Here is a 15,480-nt window from a genome sequence, read left to right on the forward strand (position 1 = left end):
TGTTTTAATTAAAAAAAATGTATTTATTTTTTATGTTTATGCATGTATTGCCTCCATGTAGGTAAGTGCACCGGTGTGGTGCAATGCCTACGGAGGTCAGAAGAGGCTGTCAGATCCCCTGGGACTGGAGTTACGGACAGTTGTTAGCTGCCATGTGGGTGCTGGGAATAGAACCTGGGTCTTCTGCAAGAGCAACCAGTTTTGGTTTTTTTTTTTTTATGTTTATGAGTGTATTGCCTGCATGTATGTGAGTGCACCCATGTCATGCAGTGCCACGGAGGTCAGAAGAGGGCTTCATATTCCCCTAGAACTGGAGTTAAGGATGGTTCGTAGCCGCCACGTGGGTGCTGGGAATCAAACCCGGGTCCTCTGCAAGAGCAGTTAGTGCTCTTAACCATTGAACCATCTCTCCAGCCCCTGCCTGAGGAATTTTTATGTGACCCTGGGTATATAGGCATATAAGTTAGGTGTATGAATATTACACCTAGTATTAAATGTTTACTGGTAATAAATCATAAATTTATTTGAGAACAATTCTTTGAAATACACATAATTTTACTAGTAATTAAAGATGAAAGAAAAATTGCATACTAATGAGATGGGTATACTTGTTTAAATCTTAGCTAAATATTCAATATTTCAGGATGTAGAATATCACAAATGATCTAAATGGTCCTCATACTTGTACAGCAAATACTTTTATCCACTGAGCCATCTCTCCAGCCCCTGGCATAGAACTTTACCATTATATTCATTTCATTGTGGGGAATTAGGACAAGAAATGTGTTAGTATATTAAAATTTTTAATTACAATTTATTTTATGAAATGTATTAATTTTTATGTGCATGTGTTGAGATTAGAGGACAACTTGTAGCAGTTGGTTCTCCCCATCCACCATGACAGTCCTGGGGACAGAACTCAGTTGACTTGGTAGCAAGTGCCTTTACCCTCTGAGCCATCTTACTAACCATATACTAGTCCATTTTTAAGTTTCTGTTACAAAATGCCTACATTAGGGGTAACTTTAAATAAGGTTTATTTATCTCACAGTAATGGAGTTCATGGAGCTAACATTAGATCAACTCTTTTGAGGATCCCATAGCAGACTGTGTCACAACTAGGAGAGATCATATTGTGAGAAATGAAGCCAGATAGAGATTGAGGAACCATTAGGCTCAGATTTCTATACAATTTGCTCTCAGAACTAACTCAGAATTCCTCGAGAACTATCTACTTCTCCCTGAGGACAGCAACTCTGGTTCCCAAGGACCTCCCACTAGGCTCCTCTCTTAAAGTCCCATTGCCTCAACATCAACACACGTCAAGACAAAGCCTCAAGAGATGAACCCTTAGGGGATAAATCACATCCATCCATGCAATATCTGGAAGAATGTTCAATATGTGAGCTTGGGTTGTCAATTGTTCACAAAAGTCCTATATCTTAAATTCTGTAATGACAGATTTGAAGACAAGACAGTAAAATACAAATTTATTATTATAATTTTTTAAAACTTTTATCTGTGTTTATTTTATGCTCAATTTATTCCGATGCCATAAGTTTTTGTTTCATCAGTTTCTTCTGGGATATCTTTTTCTTTTGTGCAACTTCCTCTTCAGGTCTAGGAACAATTTGTTCCTTTTCAGTGAGGATCATTTTGATATGGCAGGGGGAGCTCATGTATGGGTTAATGTGACCATGAGCTCTGTAAGTTCTGCAGCGCATCTTGGGTGATTTGTTCACCTGAATATACCCAATGACCAGAGAGTCTACATCTAAACCCTTAAGTTCAGCATTACTCTCTGCATTTTTAAGCATGTGCACAAAAATTCAGCGCTCTTTTGGGGTCACCGACCTTGTGTCCAGCCCCACTGTTTGGCCTGGGCACTCTTACCAACTCCACTGTCATAATGCCGGAATGGCACACACTGCTTCTTTAAAGTGACATCTTTCAGATACTTGGTGGCTTTTCAGATATGCATACCCTTTATGGCCTGGGCAGTTTCACATGTGTTCTTAAAGTGACCACAAAGGTTGGAACCTCTTGATTTGCATGATTTTGTAGGGTTTTCTCAGTCAAGAGAGAACCATTTTCACAGGTCACCTCGAGCGGCTTTATTATAATTTTTTAAGTTTACTGATCCACAAAATTATCATCAGTGTTCTGTTGCATGTTCACTTATGAATCAGTTTTGTAAAACTTAGGATGCATGTAATTGTAAAGTGCTGGTAGGAGTAGTGATGGCCCTTATAAAAGCCTCTTTAAACCTACAGAACGGGCTAATAGTTCTCATATTGGCCTGAGTTAGGAACTGAGGTCTATGTAGTAAGAAAAGAGTGGCAGGGGCTGGAGAGCTGACTCAGTGGTTAAGAGCACTGACTGCTCTTGCAGAGGACCTGGGTTCAATTCCCAGCACCCACATGGTGGCTATGAATCATCCTTAACTCCAGTTCCAGGGGAATCTGAAGCCCTCTTCTGATATCCGTGGCATTGCACAACATGGGTGTACTCACATACATATACACATAAAATAAAAATAATAAAATATTTTTTAAAAAGACTGGCAAAGAAGAGTTTCTTCTCCTTTTTCTATTTCTTTTTCTTTGTAACAGGGTCTTTCTGTGTAACTCAGGCTGGCCTCAGACTTTTAATCTTACTGCCTTAGCTTTCCCCATCCTGGGATTACAGGTGTATCTACACCATACCGGTACTCTTTCCCTTTTCTTCTTTTTCCTTCATTTGCTTCTCTCCATTCCTCCCTTCTTCCCTCCCTCACTTTCTATCCATTTTGGAGGGTATTAGGGATCAAACCCAGGGCCTCATCTCCTGCATGCTAGGTAAACATTCTACTAGTAGACTATATCCCCAGCTTTTTGAATAATAAAAGTTTATCCAGGGGAAAAGTTCTAATATTATTTATTAAAATATTTGTTACTTCATAAAATGAAGATATTCACTCAATTTATACATTCATAATATATTCATTGATTAAAAATACAAATATTTATTGAATAATCTCCATTTTCTAGCCAATATTCTAGTCATTGAGATATAAAGACTATGATATATTTTTTCTTAAGAAGTTAACAGCCTGGGAGAGGAAGATACAGAATGGCACAAACAAATTAAAGTATAATGATAAATACTTTAGAAAATATATGTAGAAACATAAAACTGATGTCTGATTTAGTCTAGAGTAGGTTTTTCAGAAGAGGTTGGCTCCTGCATTTAATACTGGTGAATGAGTAGGAATCAATCACACAGAGTGAAGTGTAAAAGTATTTTGAGCAGAAGAAATAGCATGAGAAAAGGCCAATAAGCAAGAAGGAATACGAGGTAGGCAAGATGGCTGTGGTGTAGGGACTAAGCACTGCAAAGATGAAGTTAGAAAGAACGGCTAGAACATGAGCACATGTGCTTCTGGGCATGTTTTGTGTTCTCCAAAGTTTAGAATCATATTTTAGCCAGGCGTGGTGGCACACGCCTTTAATCCCAGCACTTGGGAGGTAGAGGCAGGTGATCTCTGTGAATTTGAGGCCAGCCTGGTCTACATAGCGAGTTCCAGGACAGCAGGACAGATGGGGCTACAGGGAGACCCTGTCTCAAAAACAACAACAACAAAAATATTTTAATCACAAAGAAATGGAAATTGTAGAATATCGAGAGATAATTCTTTGTATGTCTTAAAGATTACATGACCAAGCACTAGCCAGGAATTGCCTTGTGATGGTGTTTTTTGATAATTTTCTTCAGAAGATCCAGCCTAATTCCTGCCTCTAGAGTACAGGCTATACATATTAACTCATTTCCCGTGACTAGAATGTGGCAAAAGTGGTGGTGTGTGACATTTCAAATTAGGATATTAAAGGCATGTGGTTTCCCCCTTGCTTATCCCTTGGACTGCTTATTGGGAAACCTGACTGCCATCGTGCAAGATACTAAAGTAGGTCTATGGGAAGGTCCAGGTGGCAAGAAACTGAAGTCTTGCCAACAGATGTGTGAATGTACATTATCTAACCTTAGTAATACCTTTACTTTATTCCTGAGAACCTCTTGAGAACCACCTATCTAAGCTACTCTGACTCTCAGGAATCGCATGAGGTATTGAATGTTTTATTGCTTTAAACCACTCTGTTTTAGGGTACTCACCGTCAATTATTAAAACACACTGTAGAGCTTCTGACCCTATGCTGAAAGTAAGATATACCATGTACTTTGCAAACAATGTCCAGGCTCTTGATATTTGGAGCTTTGGCCAGTATAAGAGTCTGCCTCACATTAGTAACCTGAAGAGGATGATGTAAATAAGGAACACTTTATTTATGACACCAAATCCCCAAGTAGAGAGATTTTTAAATAAACCCTTAAGCATACCTATTGTAAAGAAACTTAGCAAGTATCTGTGGACAATTTGTATTTCTTATTCCTTCTGTAGGCAGTTAAACTTTTTTCTAGGAAGAGCCTCATAGACTTTGCCTAAGAAAAATTTTCTGGGGTTGGAGAGATGGCTCAGAAGTTAAGAGTACCGGTTGCTCTTGCAGAGGACCCAGGTTCGAATTCTAGCACCTACATGGCAGCTAACAACTGTCTGTAGCTCCAGTTCCAGAGAATCCAACTCCCTCTTCTGACCTCTGTTGGCATTGCATGACATGGGTGTACTTATATACATGCAGGCAAAACACTTATACACATAAAATTAAAAAGTGAAATATTTTATTTATTATTTTTATTTTATTTATTATTATCCATTAAGATGAACATTTTTGAAGTATTCTTCTACCTTCAATACATTGGTAGATTTCCATTCATTTAAAATAAAATGGATACTTGGTCCTGTAGAATCTGACCTCATATTTTCTCAAGCTTCTCTCCTGCCATTTGGCCATTTCCTAATTATGCTCTGTCACACTGATCTTCCAGGGCCTTGAGTTCCTGCTTAGAACTTTCTGGCCTCAGGTCTTCTTACATACTGTTTCTCCTCTCTGGAATTTTACTCTCTTGTTCTGTATGTGGTCTTCTTATAGCTCAGAGAGGCCTTCCTTTCTTAGGGAACAGCTCTCTCTGGATAGAATATCAATTACTTGATATTCCTTTTCTTAGTCTTTTATTTTCTGACACATCACAATTTGTAATTACATTGTTTTTCTATTTGCTTATTTATTTGCATTTGGCTGTGTCCCTAACTTGAATATAAATGTTTTGATGGCTATTTTATCACCATGATAGAAATAAATAAATATGAGATAACTGAATAAGAGGGGTAAAGATTACAGAAGAATTAAGAAAAATTCTCAGGTTTTTAGCATAGGCAAATGAAAAGATGGTGCTACTATCACCAAAATAAGGCTATTCATATGTTTTAGCCATCATGGTGGGAAGGGCATGGAGCAGAGCAACTCACATTATGGCAGCCAGGAAGCAGAAAGACAAAATGTGCACCCTGACTGGCTTTCCCTTTTTATTCCATCTGGGTTCCCAGACTGTGTGATGGTTGCACCAACATTCAGGGTGGGTCTTCCTCTTCAATCAATCTTCTCTGGAAACACCATACAGACACACCAAAAGGGATGTATGCTAATCTAGGCGTTTTTCAATCCAATCAAGTTGGCAATCAAGATTCATGATAACAAAGAGCTTTCATGGCTTATTTAGCTCTGGTTGCTTGGTAGAAGCTTCAGTGTATTGTACTGAAAAGGGCCGAGACGCTTGTGTGGGCTACTTATGACTACTCTGGCCATGGGAGTCTTAAGTGAGATATGAATGTTTGTATTTCTCCTTTGAACCAGAGGATCTGAAATTTCCTTTAACATTTTAACTTTTCATTAACTCAAATTACCCAGATAAGTTAAAAAATCATAATTGCCTGTAATTTAAAAAATGTGTTTCCTTCCCCCAGCTGTAATTAAAAATTTTAATTATTATAAATTGTCTGTCAATGATAATTTATTGACTTTTTACTGACACAGGAAACATTTTCACTCATATTTATGCTCAGAATAAGTGATATGTTAGTGTTTTCCAAATTGGATAAGAAACATTAAAGCTATAAATTATTTTATTTTACTTTTTCAAAAGATTTATTTTGGGGGCTGGAGAGATGACTCAGTGGTTAAGAGCACTTACTGTTCTTGCAAAGGTCTTGAGACAATTCTCAGCAACCACATAGAGGCTCCTTTGCCTTCTTCTGACCTTCACAGGTACTGTACACCACCAGGTACATGTACATACAGGCAAGCGAAGTATTTATACAAATAAACATAAGTCTTTAAAAATATCTTGTATTAGCTGGGTGTGGTGGTGCATACCTTTAATCCCAGCACTTTGGAGGCAGAGGCAGGGGAATCTCTGTGAGTTCAAGGCCAGCCTGGTCTACATAGTGAGTTCCAGGTCAGCTGGGGCTACAGGGAGACCCTGTCTCAAAAAGACCAAAAAGAAAGATATGTTATTTCTAATTATGTGTATGAATATGTGCATGTGCATACTGGTCCCCACAGAGACTAGATGAGGATATCAGGACCCCTGGAGCCGGAGTTACAAGTGGTTGTGAGCCATCTGATCTGAAAGTGAACTGAGCTCCAGTCCTCTGGAAGAGCAGGAAGCACTGTTAACCCTTGAGCCATCTCTCCAGTCCCAAAGCTGCAAATTTTTATATTTTGTTATTTTCTCTTAAAGTATCAATTAAAAAAACAAAAATTTTTTGTAAAATTGGATACTTTTTTCTTTTACTTTTTTAAATTTTTTTTTGAGACAGGTTCTCCCTGCAACCCCAAACCTAGTTCAATGTAGTTAGTAGACAAAATATTTTTTAAATATTCTATTTATTTTTATTTCCTGTGTATGAGTATATTGCCTGCATATAGGTAAGTGTACCCATGTCATGCGATGCCTGCAGAGGTCAGAAGAGGGCATTGGTTTCCCCTGGAACTGGAGTTACAGGTGGTTGTTAGCTACCATGTGAGTACCAGGTCCTCTGCAAGAGCAGCCATTGCTCTTAATTATTGAGCTGTCACGCCAGTCATATATAAAATATTAAGTAGTGATGACAAAATAAGGAAATACAATTTTGAAAACTTTTGGGGGGTGCACCATAAACCTGATGTGGCTCTGGCCAGCAGTGATCTTTTCCTTTGTACCTCGTAGAGAGAGTCAGACTCCAGAGTTGCTTACTCTGTATTTCTTGAATTTCTTGGCTCACTTCCCTGTGTGGACCTCTGAAGTCTAAGGGAAGGGGATCTTCCTTTCCCTAAAGCAAAAAAACTCCAGGAAAAAAATGCTTGATTGGTGTCCTAGTTTGTCTCTCCATTGCTGTGACAAAACACTCTGATCACTACCAACTTGGGGAGGAAAGGGTTGATTTGGCTTACATCTCCCAGGTCACAGTTCATCAGGGAGGCCAAGGTAGGAAGTCAGGGCAGGAACCTAGAGGCAGGAGCTGGAGCACAGGCCATGGAGGAATGCTGCTTACTGGCTTGTTCCCCTGGCTCCTGCTTAGCCTGCTTTCTTATGCAACACAGGCCCACCTGCCCAGGGGTGGCACCACCCACAGTGGGCTGGGCCCTCCCACATCACTCAGCAATCAAGAAGGTGCCCGTGGACATGGCCACAGGCCAGTTCAATGAAGACAATTCCCCAATTGAGGCTCCCTCAACCCAGGTGTGTCAAGTTGACACTAAAGCTATCCAGCACAGTTGGGTGCATATGAAAGAAAGGGTTATTATTCTTTAGCTTGTTAATTTACCCTGAGCCTAACTGTCGAGAAGAAAAATTACTAGTAAGACAGCAAATAGAGTGGTCTTGGCCAGGTGTACTCATGCTAACTGACTGAGATGGAGGCATAGGCTTTCCATGAATGGGTAGATGCCTGGGGTGTGAGCAGTCTTACATGTGCACAGTGGCTGCCAGAAGAAGGGCCCTGGAGATCCATAATCTGCCATAACGTGCTGCTAATGGGAACTCCTGGTAATGACAGTGATGGAGTTTGGGAGGTAAGAAGTCACACTAGAGATAAACCTACATCAGGGCTGTGCAGTGAAGACAGCCTTCAGGTGTCCCTGAAGTATCCACACATGAACCCTGAGAGACAGTAGCATCTGGAGCTAAACATGCAGAAGGGATTAGTAGCCAACCAGCAGTGGCTACAGGAAGAATGGCAACCAAAGTGGCCAGTTGGGTGAGGAAACTTCCGTTGCTCTTGCCATCAAACCCCAGCTCTTGAGGCCTAGACATGTAGCTTATGTAGTATCAGCTTCCATAGAAATCTAGCAGCACTGGAGATCAGGAGCTTTTCCATTCCCCTCACTGTCACTCGGTTAATTGTTCCTTTCTAAAGAACAGGAACACTTGAATCTTGTGTTAAGTCAAGGCAAGTATGGGCACTTCTGGGTTGCTTGAATTGTTTTCACAGCTGCTCCTTTGTGTCTTCTTTCCCCAAGAAAGTCCTGTATCTTTCTTTAGGCTTCACGTCCTCCCAGGTTAGAACCTGGCTCATTTCTTTAAACTACGATGTATTTCTATGCTTTGCCCCCAGTTATGCTTGTGTTTTTGCTTTAGAATAAAGGAACACAAAGAGGAAGAAGAAGAAAGGAAAAAAAATGAAGAAAAAGATGCTGAGGAGATAAAGCGACAGAATTTGCTGTATGAACTAGAAATGAAAAAAAAGTTAAACAAGAAAAAGGAAGAGATTGATGAAAGCAGGAAACTATTCTTTGTAAGTTGAAAATGCCACAGTTGAACAATTATACAAATTCAGATGCCAAATGGGAGAAAAGTAACAGTGAAGTAGAAACAAGCAGCCATTAAGCTGCATTCCTGGAAGAGTCTACACTGTGAGGGAGCCCTGTTCAGTATGCGTTCATGCTGATGTGCTTGCCTGTGTGCAAGAGAAGAATGAGTTTTCTATTTGAAATGAATTTCCTTAAAATGAAGCTTGTGAGGAATGAATGGGCTGATTTATGTTTGGTTTCTGCTGTGCCATTAATAAGAGTTCAGTAAATAATGATGTTTTGTGGCTATTGTAATGTATTTAACTTCATGGTGTGTATATTTTTCTTTAAATTTTTATTCTTTTTAAAATATTTTTATTATTTTTATTTTATGTGTATGCATATATTGCCTGCATGTAGGTAAGTGCACCTGTTACAGACAGTTGTTAGCTGCCATGTGAGTGCTGGGATTCGAACCTGGGTCTTCTGCAAGAACAACCAGTGTTCTTAACCACTGGGCCATCTCTCCAGCCCCTAAATTTTTATTCTTTTAAAAAATATTTTATTTATTACTTTTACTTTATGTGTATGATGTATTGGCTGCAAGAGCAGCCAGTGCTCTTAGCAGCTGAGCAATCTTTTTAGCCCCCGATTTTTTGTTCTTAAGAAATACATGCACAGACTTAAAACATCAAACACCAAGAAGCTTGAGAGTGGCACTTAATTGCTCCTTGTTTCCTACAGGCAATTTTCACTGAGTTCTTTTGGCTGTTTCTTCTGCTAGAAATTATATTCTAAGTATTCTTATTTTTTTTATTATTACATTGTTGTTTATTGCATTTGTTTATTTATATGTGTGTGTGCATGTGCATGACATGGTGTATGTGTGAAGGTCAGAGGACAACTTTTGGGAGTTGGATTTCTCCACCATGTGGGTCCCTGGAATCAAACTCAGGTCATCAGGCTCGGCAGCAGGCGCCTTGATTCACTGAGCTATCTCGCCATCTCCTTTATTTAGTTTTTTTTTTTTTTTTTTTTTTTTTTTTTTTTTCCCCCTTAATAATTAGAATAATTGAATGTTTTTATAGCATGTCATATAATGTCTCTTGAACTCACAGGTCCCCCTGCCTCTGCCTCCCCAGTGCTGGGATTACAGGCGTGAGCTACCACACCTGGCTTAGTTTTTTAAAATGTATTTATTAGGTTCCAAATGATATCAATTTGATTTACAGCTTTAGAAATTTTCTGCTTTTTTCTTGGTACTTGAATATTTCATCCTTTGTATATCCCTTCTCATCCTCCCTTCTCCCTAGACAGTTGTCACACTTAGACAATTATTAGGATTGTACAAATATTTGCTCTGTAAACCCAAGCAATATACTGCAGTTATATTTCTTTTATTATAAGAATATTCACTTTCGTTTATTAAAAATAATTTTTTAAAATTTATTTGCAGATAGGATCTCACTATATATCCCTGACTGGCCTCAGGACATGTGCCTGCCTCAACCCCCTATCCCTAGTGCTCAGATACAGGTGTACATCACTGTGCCCAGTATTATAAATATTTATTTTTCTATCTTGGTTTTGATTTGTTTCGTGACTTGATTTTTGACCTTTTCAAAATTTGATCTTGATTGCTTTAATTTTTCCGTATATTCAATAAATTCTGCCAAATGTATATTGATAATAGTTTTCAGTTTTCAACTGAATAATAGTAAAGTGCTTATGTTGTTGTTCTTCCAGCTTGCTAGCCAGGCCCGCTGCCCAGCTGTCAGCTTAGGAATTCTGTTGCCACTGTCTGGGGCCATGCCTCCTGTTTCCTGATTTCTTCTGTTTCTCGGTTCACTCTCCCATCTTCCTAAAGTACGTCTTTGAGCAGCTCCCTAAAGAAGGATGTATGAAGAACTGGAGAGATGTCTCAGTAAAGAGCACTGACTGCTCTTGCAGAGGACTAGCATTTGATTCCCAGTACTTATATGGCAATCAGCAACTCCCGTTCCAGGGGATCTGATGCCCTCCTCTGGCCTACTGTGATACTCATCTGATACTTTCAATCAGAAAAGGCTTACTCTTTTTTTTTTTTTTTGGTCTTTTTGAGACAAGATCTCCCTGTAGCCCCAGCTGTCCTGGAACTCACTATGTAGACCAGGCTGGCCTTGAACTCACAGAGATCTGCCTGCCTCTGCCTCCCGAGTGCTGGGATTAAAGGCATGCGCCACCATGCCCAGCTAGAAAAGCCTTATTCTTTTAGACTGAGAAATGTTCTTGTTTCTTAGATATTTTTGGGTGCTTTTCAACTTTCTATCTCTATAATTAAATGCTGGCGGTAACTAATATGGAGAAAAGTTTATGTTGATACCTAGTTTTGTAGGTTCCAATGCAAGTTTTGGATGATCCATTGTTTGGGGCCAGACAGTGGTGAGGAGTATGTGGTAGTGCAAACTGTTATTCTCCTGGCCAGAAGAACTAGAGATAGAGGAAGGGACAGGGCTCCACAATCCTCTTTGGAAACATGCTCTCAGTAGCCTAAGAACCTCCCACTTGGCCCCACCTACTAAAGACTCCACCACCTAATAATGCAATGCGAGCAATGCTATGGAACAAGCCTTTAACACATGAGCTTTTGGAGGACATTCAAACTATACAAATTTTGTACCTTTCTATTTTGTCTCTTCTGTTGTTTTAGAGCCTTTCTGATAGTTGTGGTGGCATTTCTAAGCCGCATTTCAGCTGTGCCTTTAAAAAAATACATATTTTCTTTATTTTATGTGTATGAGTGTATTGCCTACATGTATGTGAGTGCACCCATGTTGTGCAGTGCTGCGGAGGTCAGAAGAGGGCTTCACATTTCCCTGGAACTGGAGTTCATAGCCACCATGTGGTTGCTGGGAATTGAACCTGGGTCCTCTGCAAGAGCAGTCAGTGCTCTTAACCACTGAGCCATCTCTCCAGCCCCACTTATTTACATTCCGAACCTTAATGTTTTGGTTGCAGGTTAGGTAAAAATCTTTAGATTATGTCCATGTTGTAAAAGTCATTCCTACAACTTGAATTTTTGTGAGCTGATGCTCTAGCTTTTAAAATTATTTTCTCATTAGCTGGAAAAGGCTCAAAGCATATTATAGAAAAGCCCAAATAGTAAGAGCTTAATCAAGTACAGGTTTAAAGTTCAGGAGTGCTCACTCCAGGGCTGCTGTTGCACTTTCAGAATCAGCAGAGACCTTCTATTTTTTCTATTCTGCTCTTCTTGAAACAGATGGTATTTCTCCTCAAAATCTCCACATGGTCTTGCCTGGTTGCTGGAGCTCCCTTTTCATGTCTGCATTCCAGCCACAAAGAAGGAAGAAAGGATGAAAGCAAGAAATTCAATGCCCCAGCTGAGCACAGTGGTAATCCTGTGTGCTGGGAAGGCTCAGTCAGGAGGATCATCAGAGCCAGAAGTTCAGAGCCAACTGGGCAACATAGTGAAAGCCATTTCATTAAAAAAATTAGCTGAGCGTGGTGGGGACCGCCTGTAGTCCCAGCACTTGGGAGGCAGAGGCAGGCGGATCTCTGTGAGCTCAAGGCCAGCCTGGTCTACATAGTGAGTTCCAGGACAGCTGGGGCTACAGGGAGACCCTGCTTCAAAAAGACAAAAAAAAAATGGGTATATATGTTTATCAGGGGGTGTGTCTGCACATGTGTGCATATATATGAAGGTCAGAGGTTGATGTCAGATTTTTTTAATTGCTTTCCACACTTCTTGTAATTCTAGTGTTTCTCATAAATTCTTGGTTGTGGCTTTTACTTTTTGGTGTATAGTAAACAGTCTTGAATGCCAAGTCTTTCACTTACTACCCATGTGACCCTGAGCTTCATGAATCTTTTACTTCTTTTTTTTTTTTTCAGAAGAAGCATTTCATTGCAACTTTAACATATTCAATAACAATTTCCAGAGCAAAGATACATCTCTTTCAAAAGTGGCTGTAAATTTTTAGGTTCACAGTTGAATGAATACAGTTGTACAATATTGAACTCAGTATAAACCCTGTAAGACACAAAATTGAATGTTTTTAACCTTTAAAAAAGATCATTTCATTTTAAAATATACTGCTTCCTACAGAAAGACTATTTATTTATTTATTTATTGGTCTTTTCGAGACAGGGTCTCCCTGTAGCCCCAGCTGTCCTGGAACTCACTATGTAGACCAGGCTGGCCTTGAACTCACAGAGATCCCCCTGCCTCTGCCTCCTGAGTGCTGGGATTAAAGGCGTGCGCCACCACGCCCAGCAGAAAGACTCATTTTTAATGCTAACACTTAAATGTTTGCACATGCATCTCTAATCTCTATGTGTCTGGTTATTACTAGTCACAGTCCATTACACTCGGATCCTTGGCACCTGAGTATGGATATAAAGTCATCAGGTAGATTTCAGTGTTCATGTTTTCATCTCTACTAATGAATATGAAGTAAATTTTTATGCTTCCTCCTCAAATATAACTTTTTTTATTTGTTAATTTTTTTTGTGTATATCATACAGAACATCCCAAACAATCTTATTCATCTATATACCCACTTCCCAAATGGCACCCTCCCATAGCCCCCCCCCACTGGAGCCCATATACTCTGTCATCCCTGTTACTAACCACTGTGTTGTCAGTACCCCCAGCCGTTCCCCAGTGCTTGTCCATCTGCTGAATCTAGTCAGCCTATCGAGAGTTCCTTGTTTTAGGAAGATCAGCTGTTCCTCATCTAGCAGCAATCAGTTGTCAATATTCCTTTAGATAAGATTGGTGTCTGCTGTTCATTTTCCCAGTTCTATGCTGGGTTATTGTCTGGGAGTCTCTTGGGCCATCCTGGCCAACAACTCAAAGTAAGGTATCGCCTGTCTGGCATTGTTTCTTGTTTATGTAGCCTTTAGCTATACATATGGACTTTTTTTTTTTTTTTTTGGTCTTTTTGAGACAGGGTCTCCCTGTAGCCCCAGCTGTCCTGGAACTCACTATGTAGACCAGGCTGGCCTTGAACTCACAGAGATCTGCCTGCCTCTACCTCCCGAGTGCTGGGATTAAAGGGGTGCACCACCACGCCCTGCAAAATTCTTTTTTTGACTTAAAACTGTATTGAGAATTTCATACATGCGTATAAGGTGTTTTGATCAAATCCATGCCCACTCCCTCCCCTCCAACACCTCCCATATCTCCCTCTCACTTTTTTCTGACAACTTTGTGTATTCCCTTCCTTCCTTCCTTTCTTCTTTTTTAGGGGCTTTTTGCTATTCTAACATTACCCCTCTGAAGAGGTAACCCTAAAATATTTTAGGGATTATTTAAGAGCTCCCAAATACTTTTGTCATTTTTGGCCTTTGGAACAGAGTATGTTGCTAAGAGGCCCAAGGACATTTTGACTTTTAGCCAAGAAACTGGCTACTTTTCTTTGGGGTCTTTGTACCTACTAACTGCCTAGCCAGTTCCTGGTCTCCTATTCTTATCACATCATCCTCTGAAGAAATTACCCAAATTGCTGATAGGGAATTGGGCTCAGACTGCTCTGGCTTCTTCCATGCTGAACAGGGATGCAGGGTGAAGCAATTGGGGTACCCATTCTGTGGGTCTATCTAGAGACTCCCAAATTGCATAACTTTTATCTGTAGGGGAGAAAAACAGTCCTTGACTGGTGAAAAGGGGATGTGAAGGAGAAGTAAAGGCAAGAGTAATTAGCATTACAAGTTCTAGATGGAGAACCAGAAAATAGTCAGAATAGGGCAAATTTCAAATGTTCATATCAGAGTCCACTGGGATTTCTTGATGAGAGCTTCCAAAAGCATCCCTCTATTGGGTTCCTCCTCATTTTTCTTTTGTCTACTAAGGCTGGACTCTAGAGTGATGGATTCAGGATTTGCTTTCAGGTATTCTGATAGCTGTTGGAGTGGTTAGAATTGGTGTCAGTTCCCTCTCAAAGGCTTCTAGATAGGGGGAGACAACAAATTTATCTATCATTTTAGAACAATAGCGGGTTGTCTCAGGTGGCTGAAATTGTATGTACTAGGTTTTAGGTCTTCAATGATGTTCCATTGATCTATGTGTCTATTTTTGTGCCAGTACCATGCTGTTTTTATGACTATAGCTCTGTAGTATACTTTGAGATCTGGTATAGTAATCCCCCCAGTGTTGCTCTTTGTGCTCAGGGTTGCTTTGGCTATCTGGGGTCTTTTGTGCTTCTGTACAAGTTTAAGGATGGTTTTTTCTAATTCTTTGAAGTATGTCATGGGGATTTTGATTGGGATTGCATTGAATCTACATTTTGCTTTTGGTAGGATGGTCATTTTCACAATGTTAATTCTTCCAACTCATAAGCATGGGAGGTCCTTCCACCTCCTGGTGTCTTCCTCAATCCCTTTCCTTAACAATTTAAAATTTTCATTGTAGAGATCTTTGGTGTCTTTGGTCAGATTTATTCCAAGATATTTTTGTAGCAATTTCACTTGGGAGCATTTCCCTGTATTCTTTCTCCAGTTGCTTGTTATAGCTATATAGAAAGGCTACTGATTTTTGTAGATTGATTTTATAACCTGCCACTATACTGAAATTGTTGTTCATGTCTAATGGTTTTCTGGTTGAACTTTTGTGATCTCTTAGCTATAGTATCATATCATCTGCAAAAAGTGGTAGTTTGACCTCTTCTTTTCCAATTAGTAATCCTTTAATTTCCTTCTCCTGTCTTATTGCTCTAGCAGGAGTTTGAAGTACTGTGTTGAAAAGGAGTGGAGATAGTGGACATCCTTGTCTGGTTCC

General features: G+C 39.8%; 1 protein-coding gene across 1 annotated transcript in view; it reads left to right on the plus strand.

Annotated features, from left to right (window-relative positions):
* Ccdc173 (coiled-coil domain containing 173) overlaps positions 1–15,480 on the plus strand; it is a 44,695-nt gene that overhangs the window by 15,962 nt on the left and 13,253 nt on the right. The window contains exon 5 of the mRNA XM_017799284.1: positions 8,551–8,707. Within this exon, the coding sequence (XP_017654773.1) occupies positions 8,551–8,707 (157 nt within the window). The remainder of the gene's footprint in view (positions 1–8,550; positions 8,708–15,480) is intronic.

Source organism: Nannospalax galili, unplaced genomic scaffold (genome assembly GCF_000622305.1).
Source record: "Nannospalax galili isolate Female #2095 unplaced genomic scaffold, S.galili_v1.0 scaffold1398, whole genome shotgun sequence".
Lineage (NCBI taxonomy): Eukaryota > Metazoa > Chordata > Mammalia > Rodentia > Spalacidae > Nannospalax > Nannospalax galili.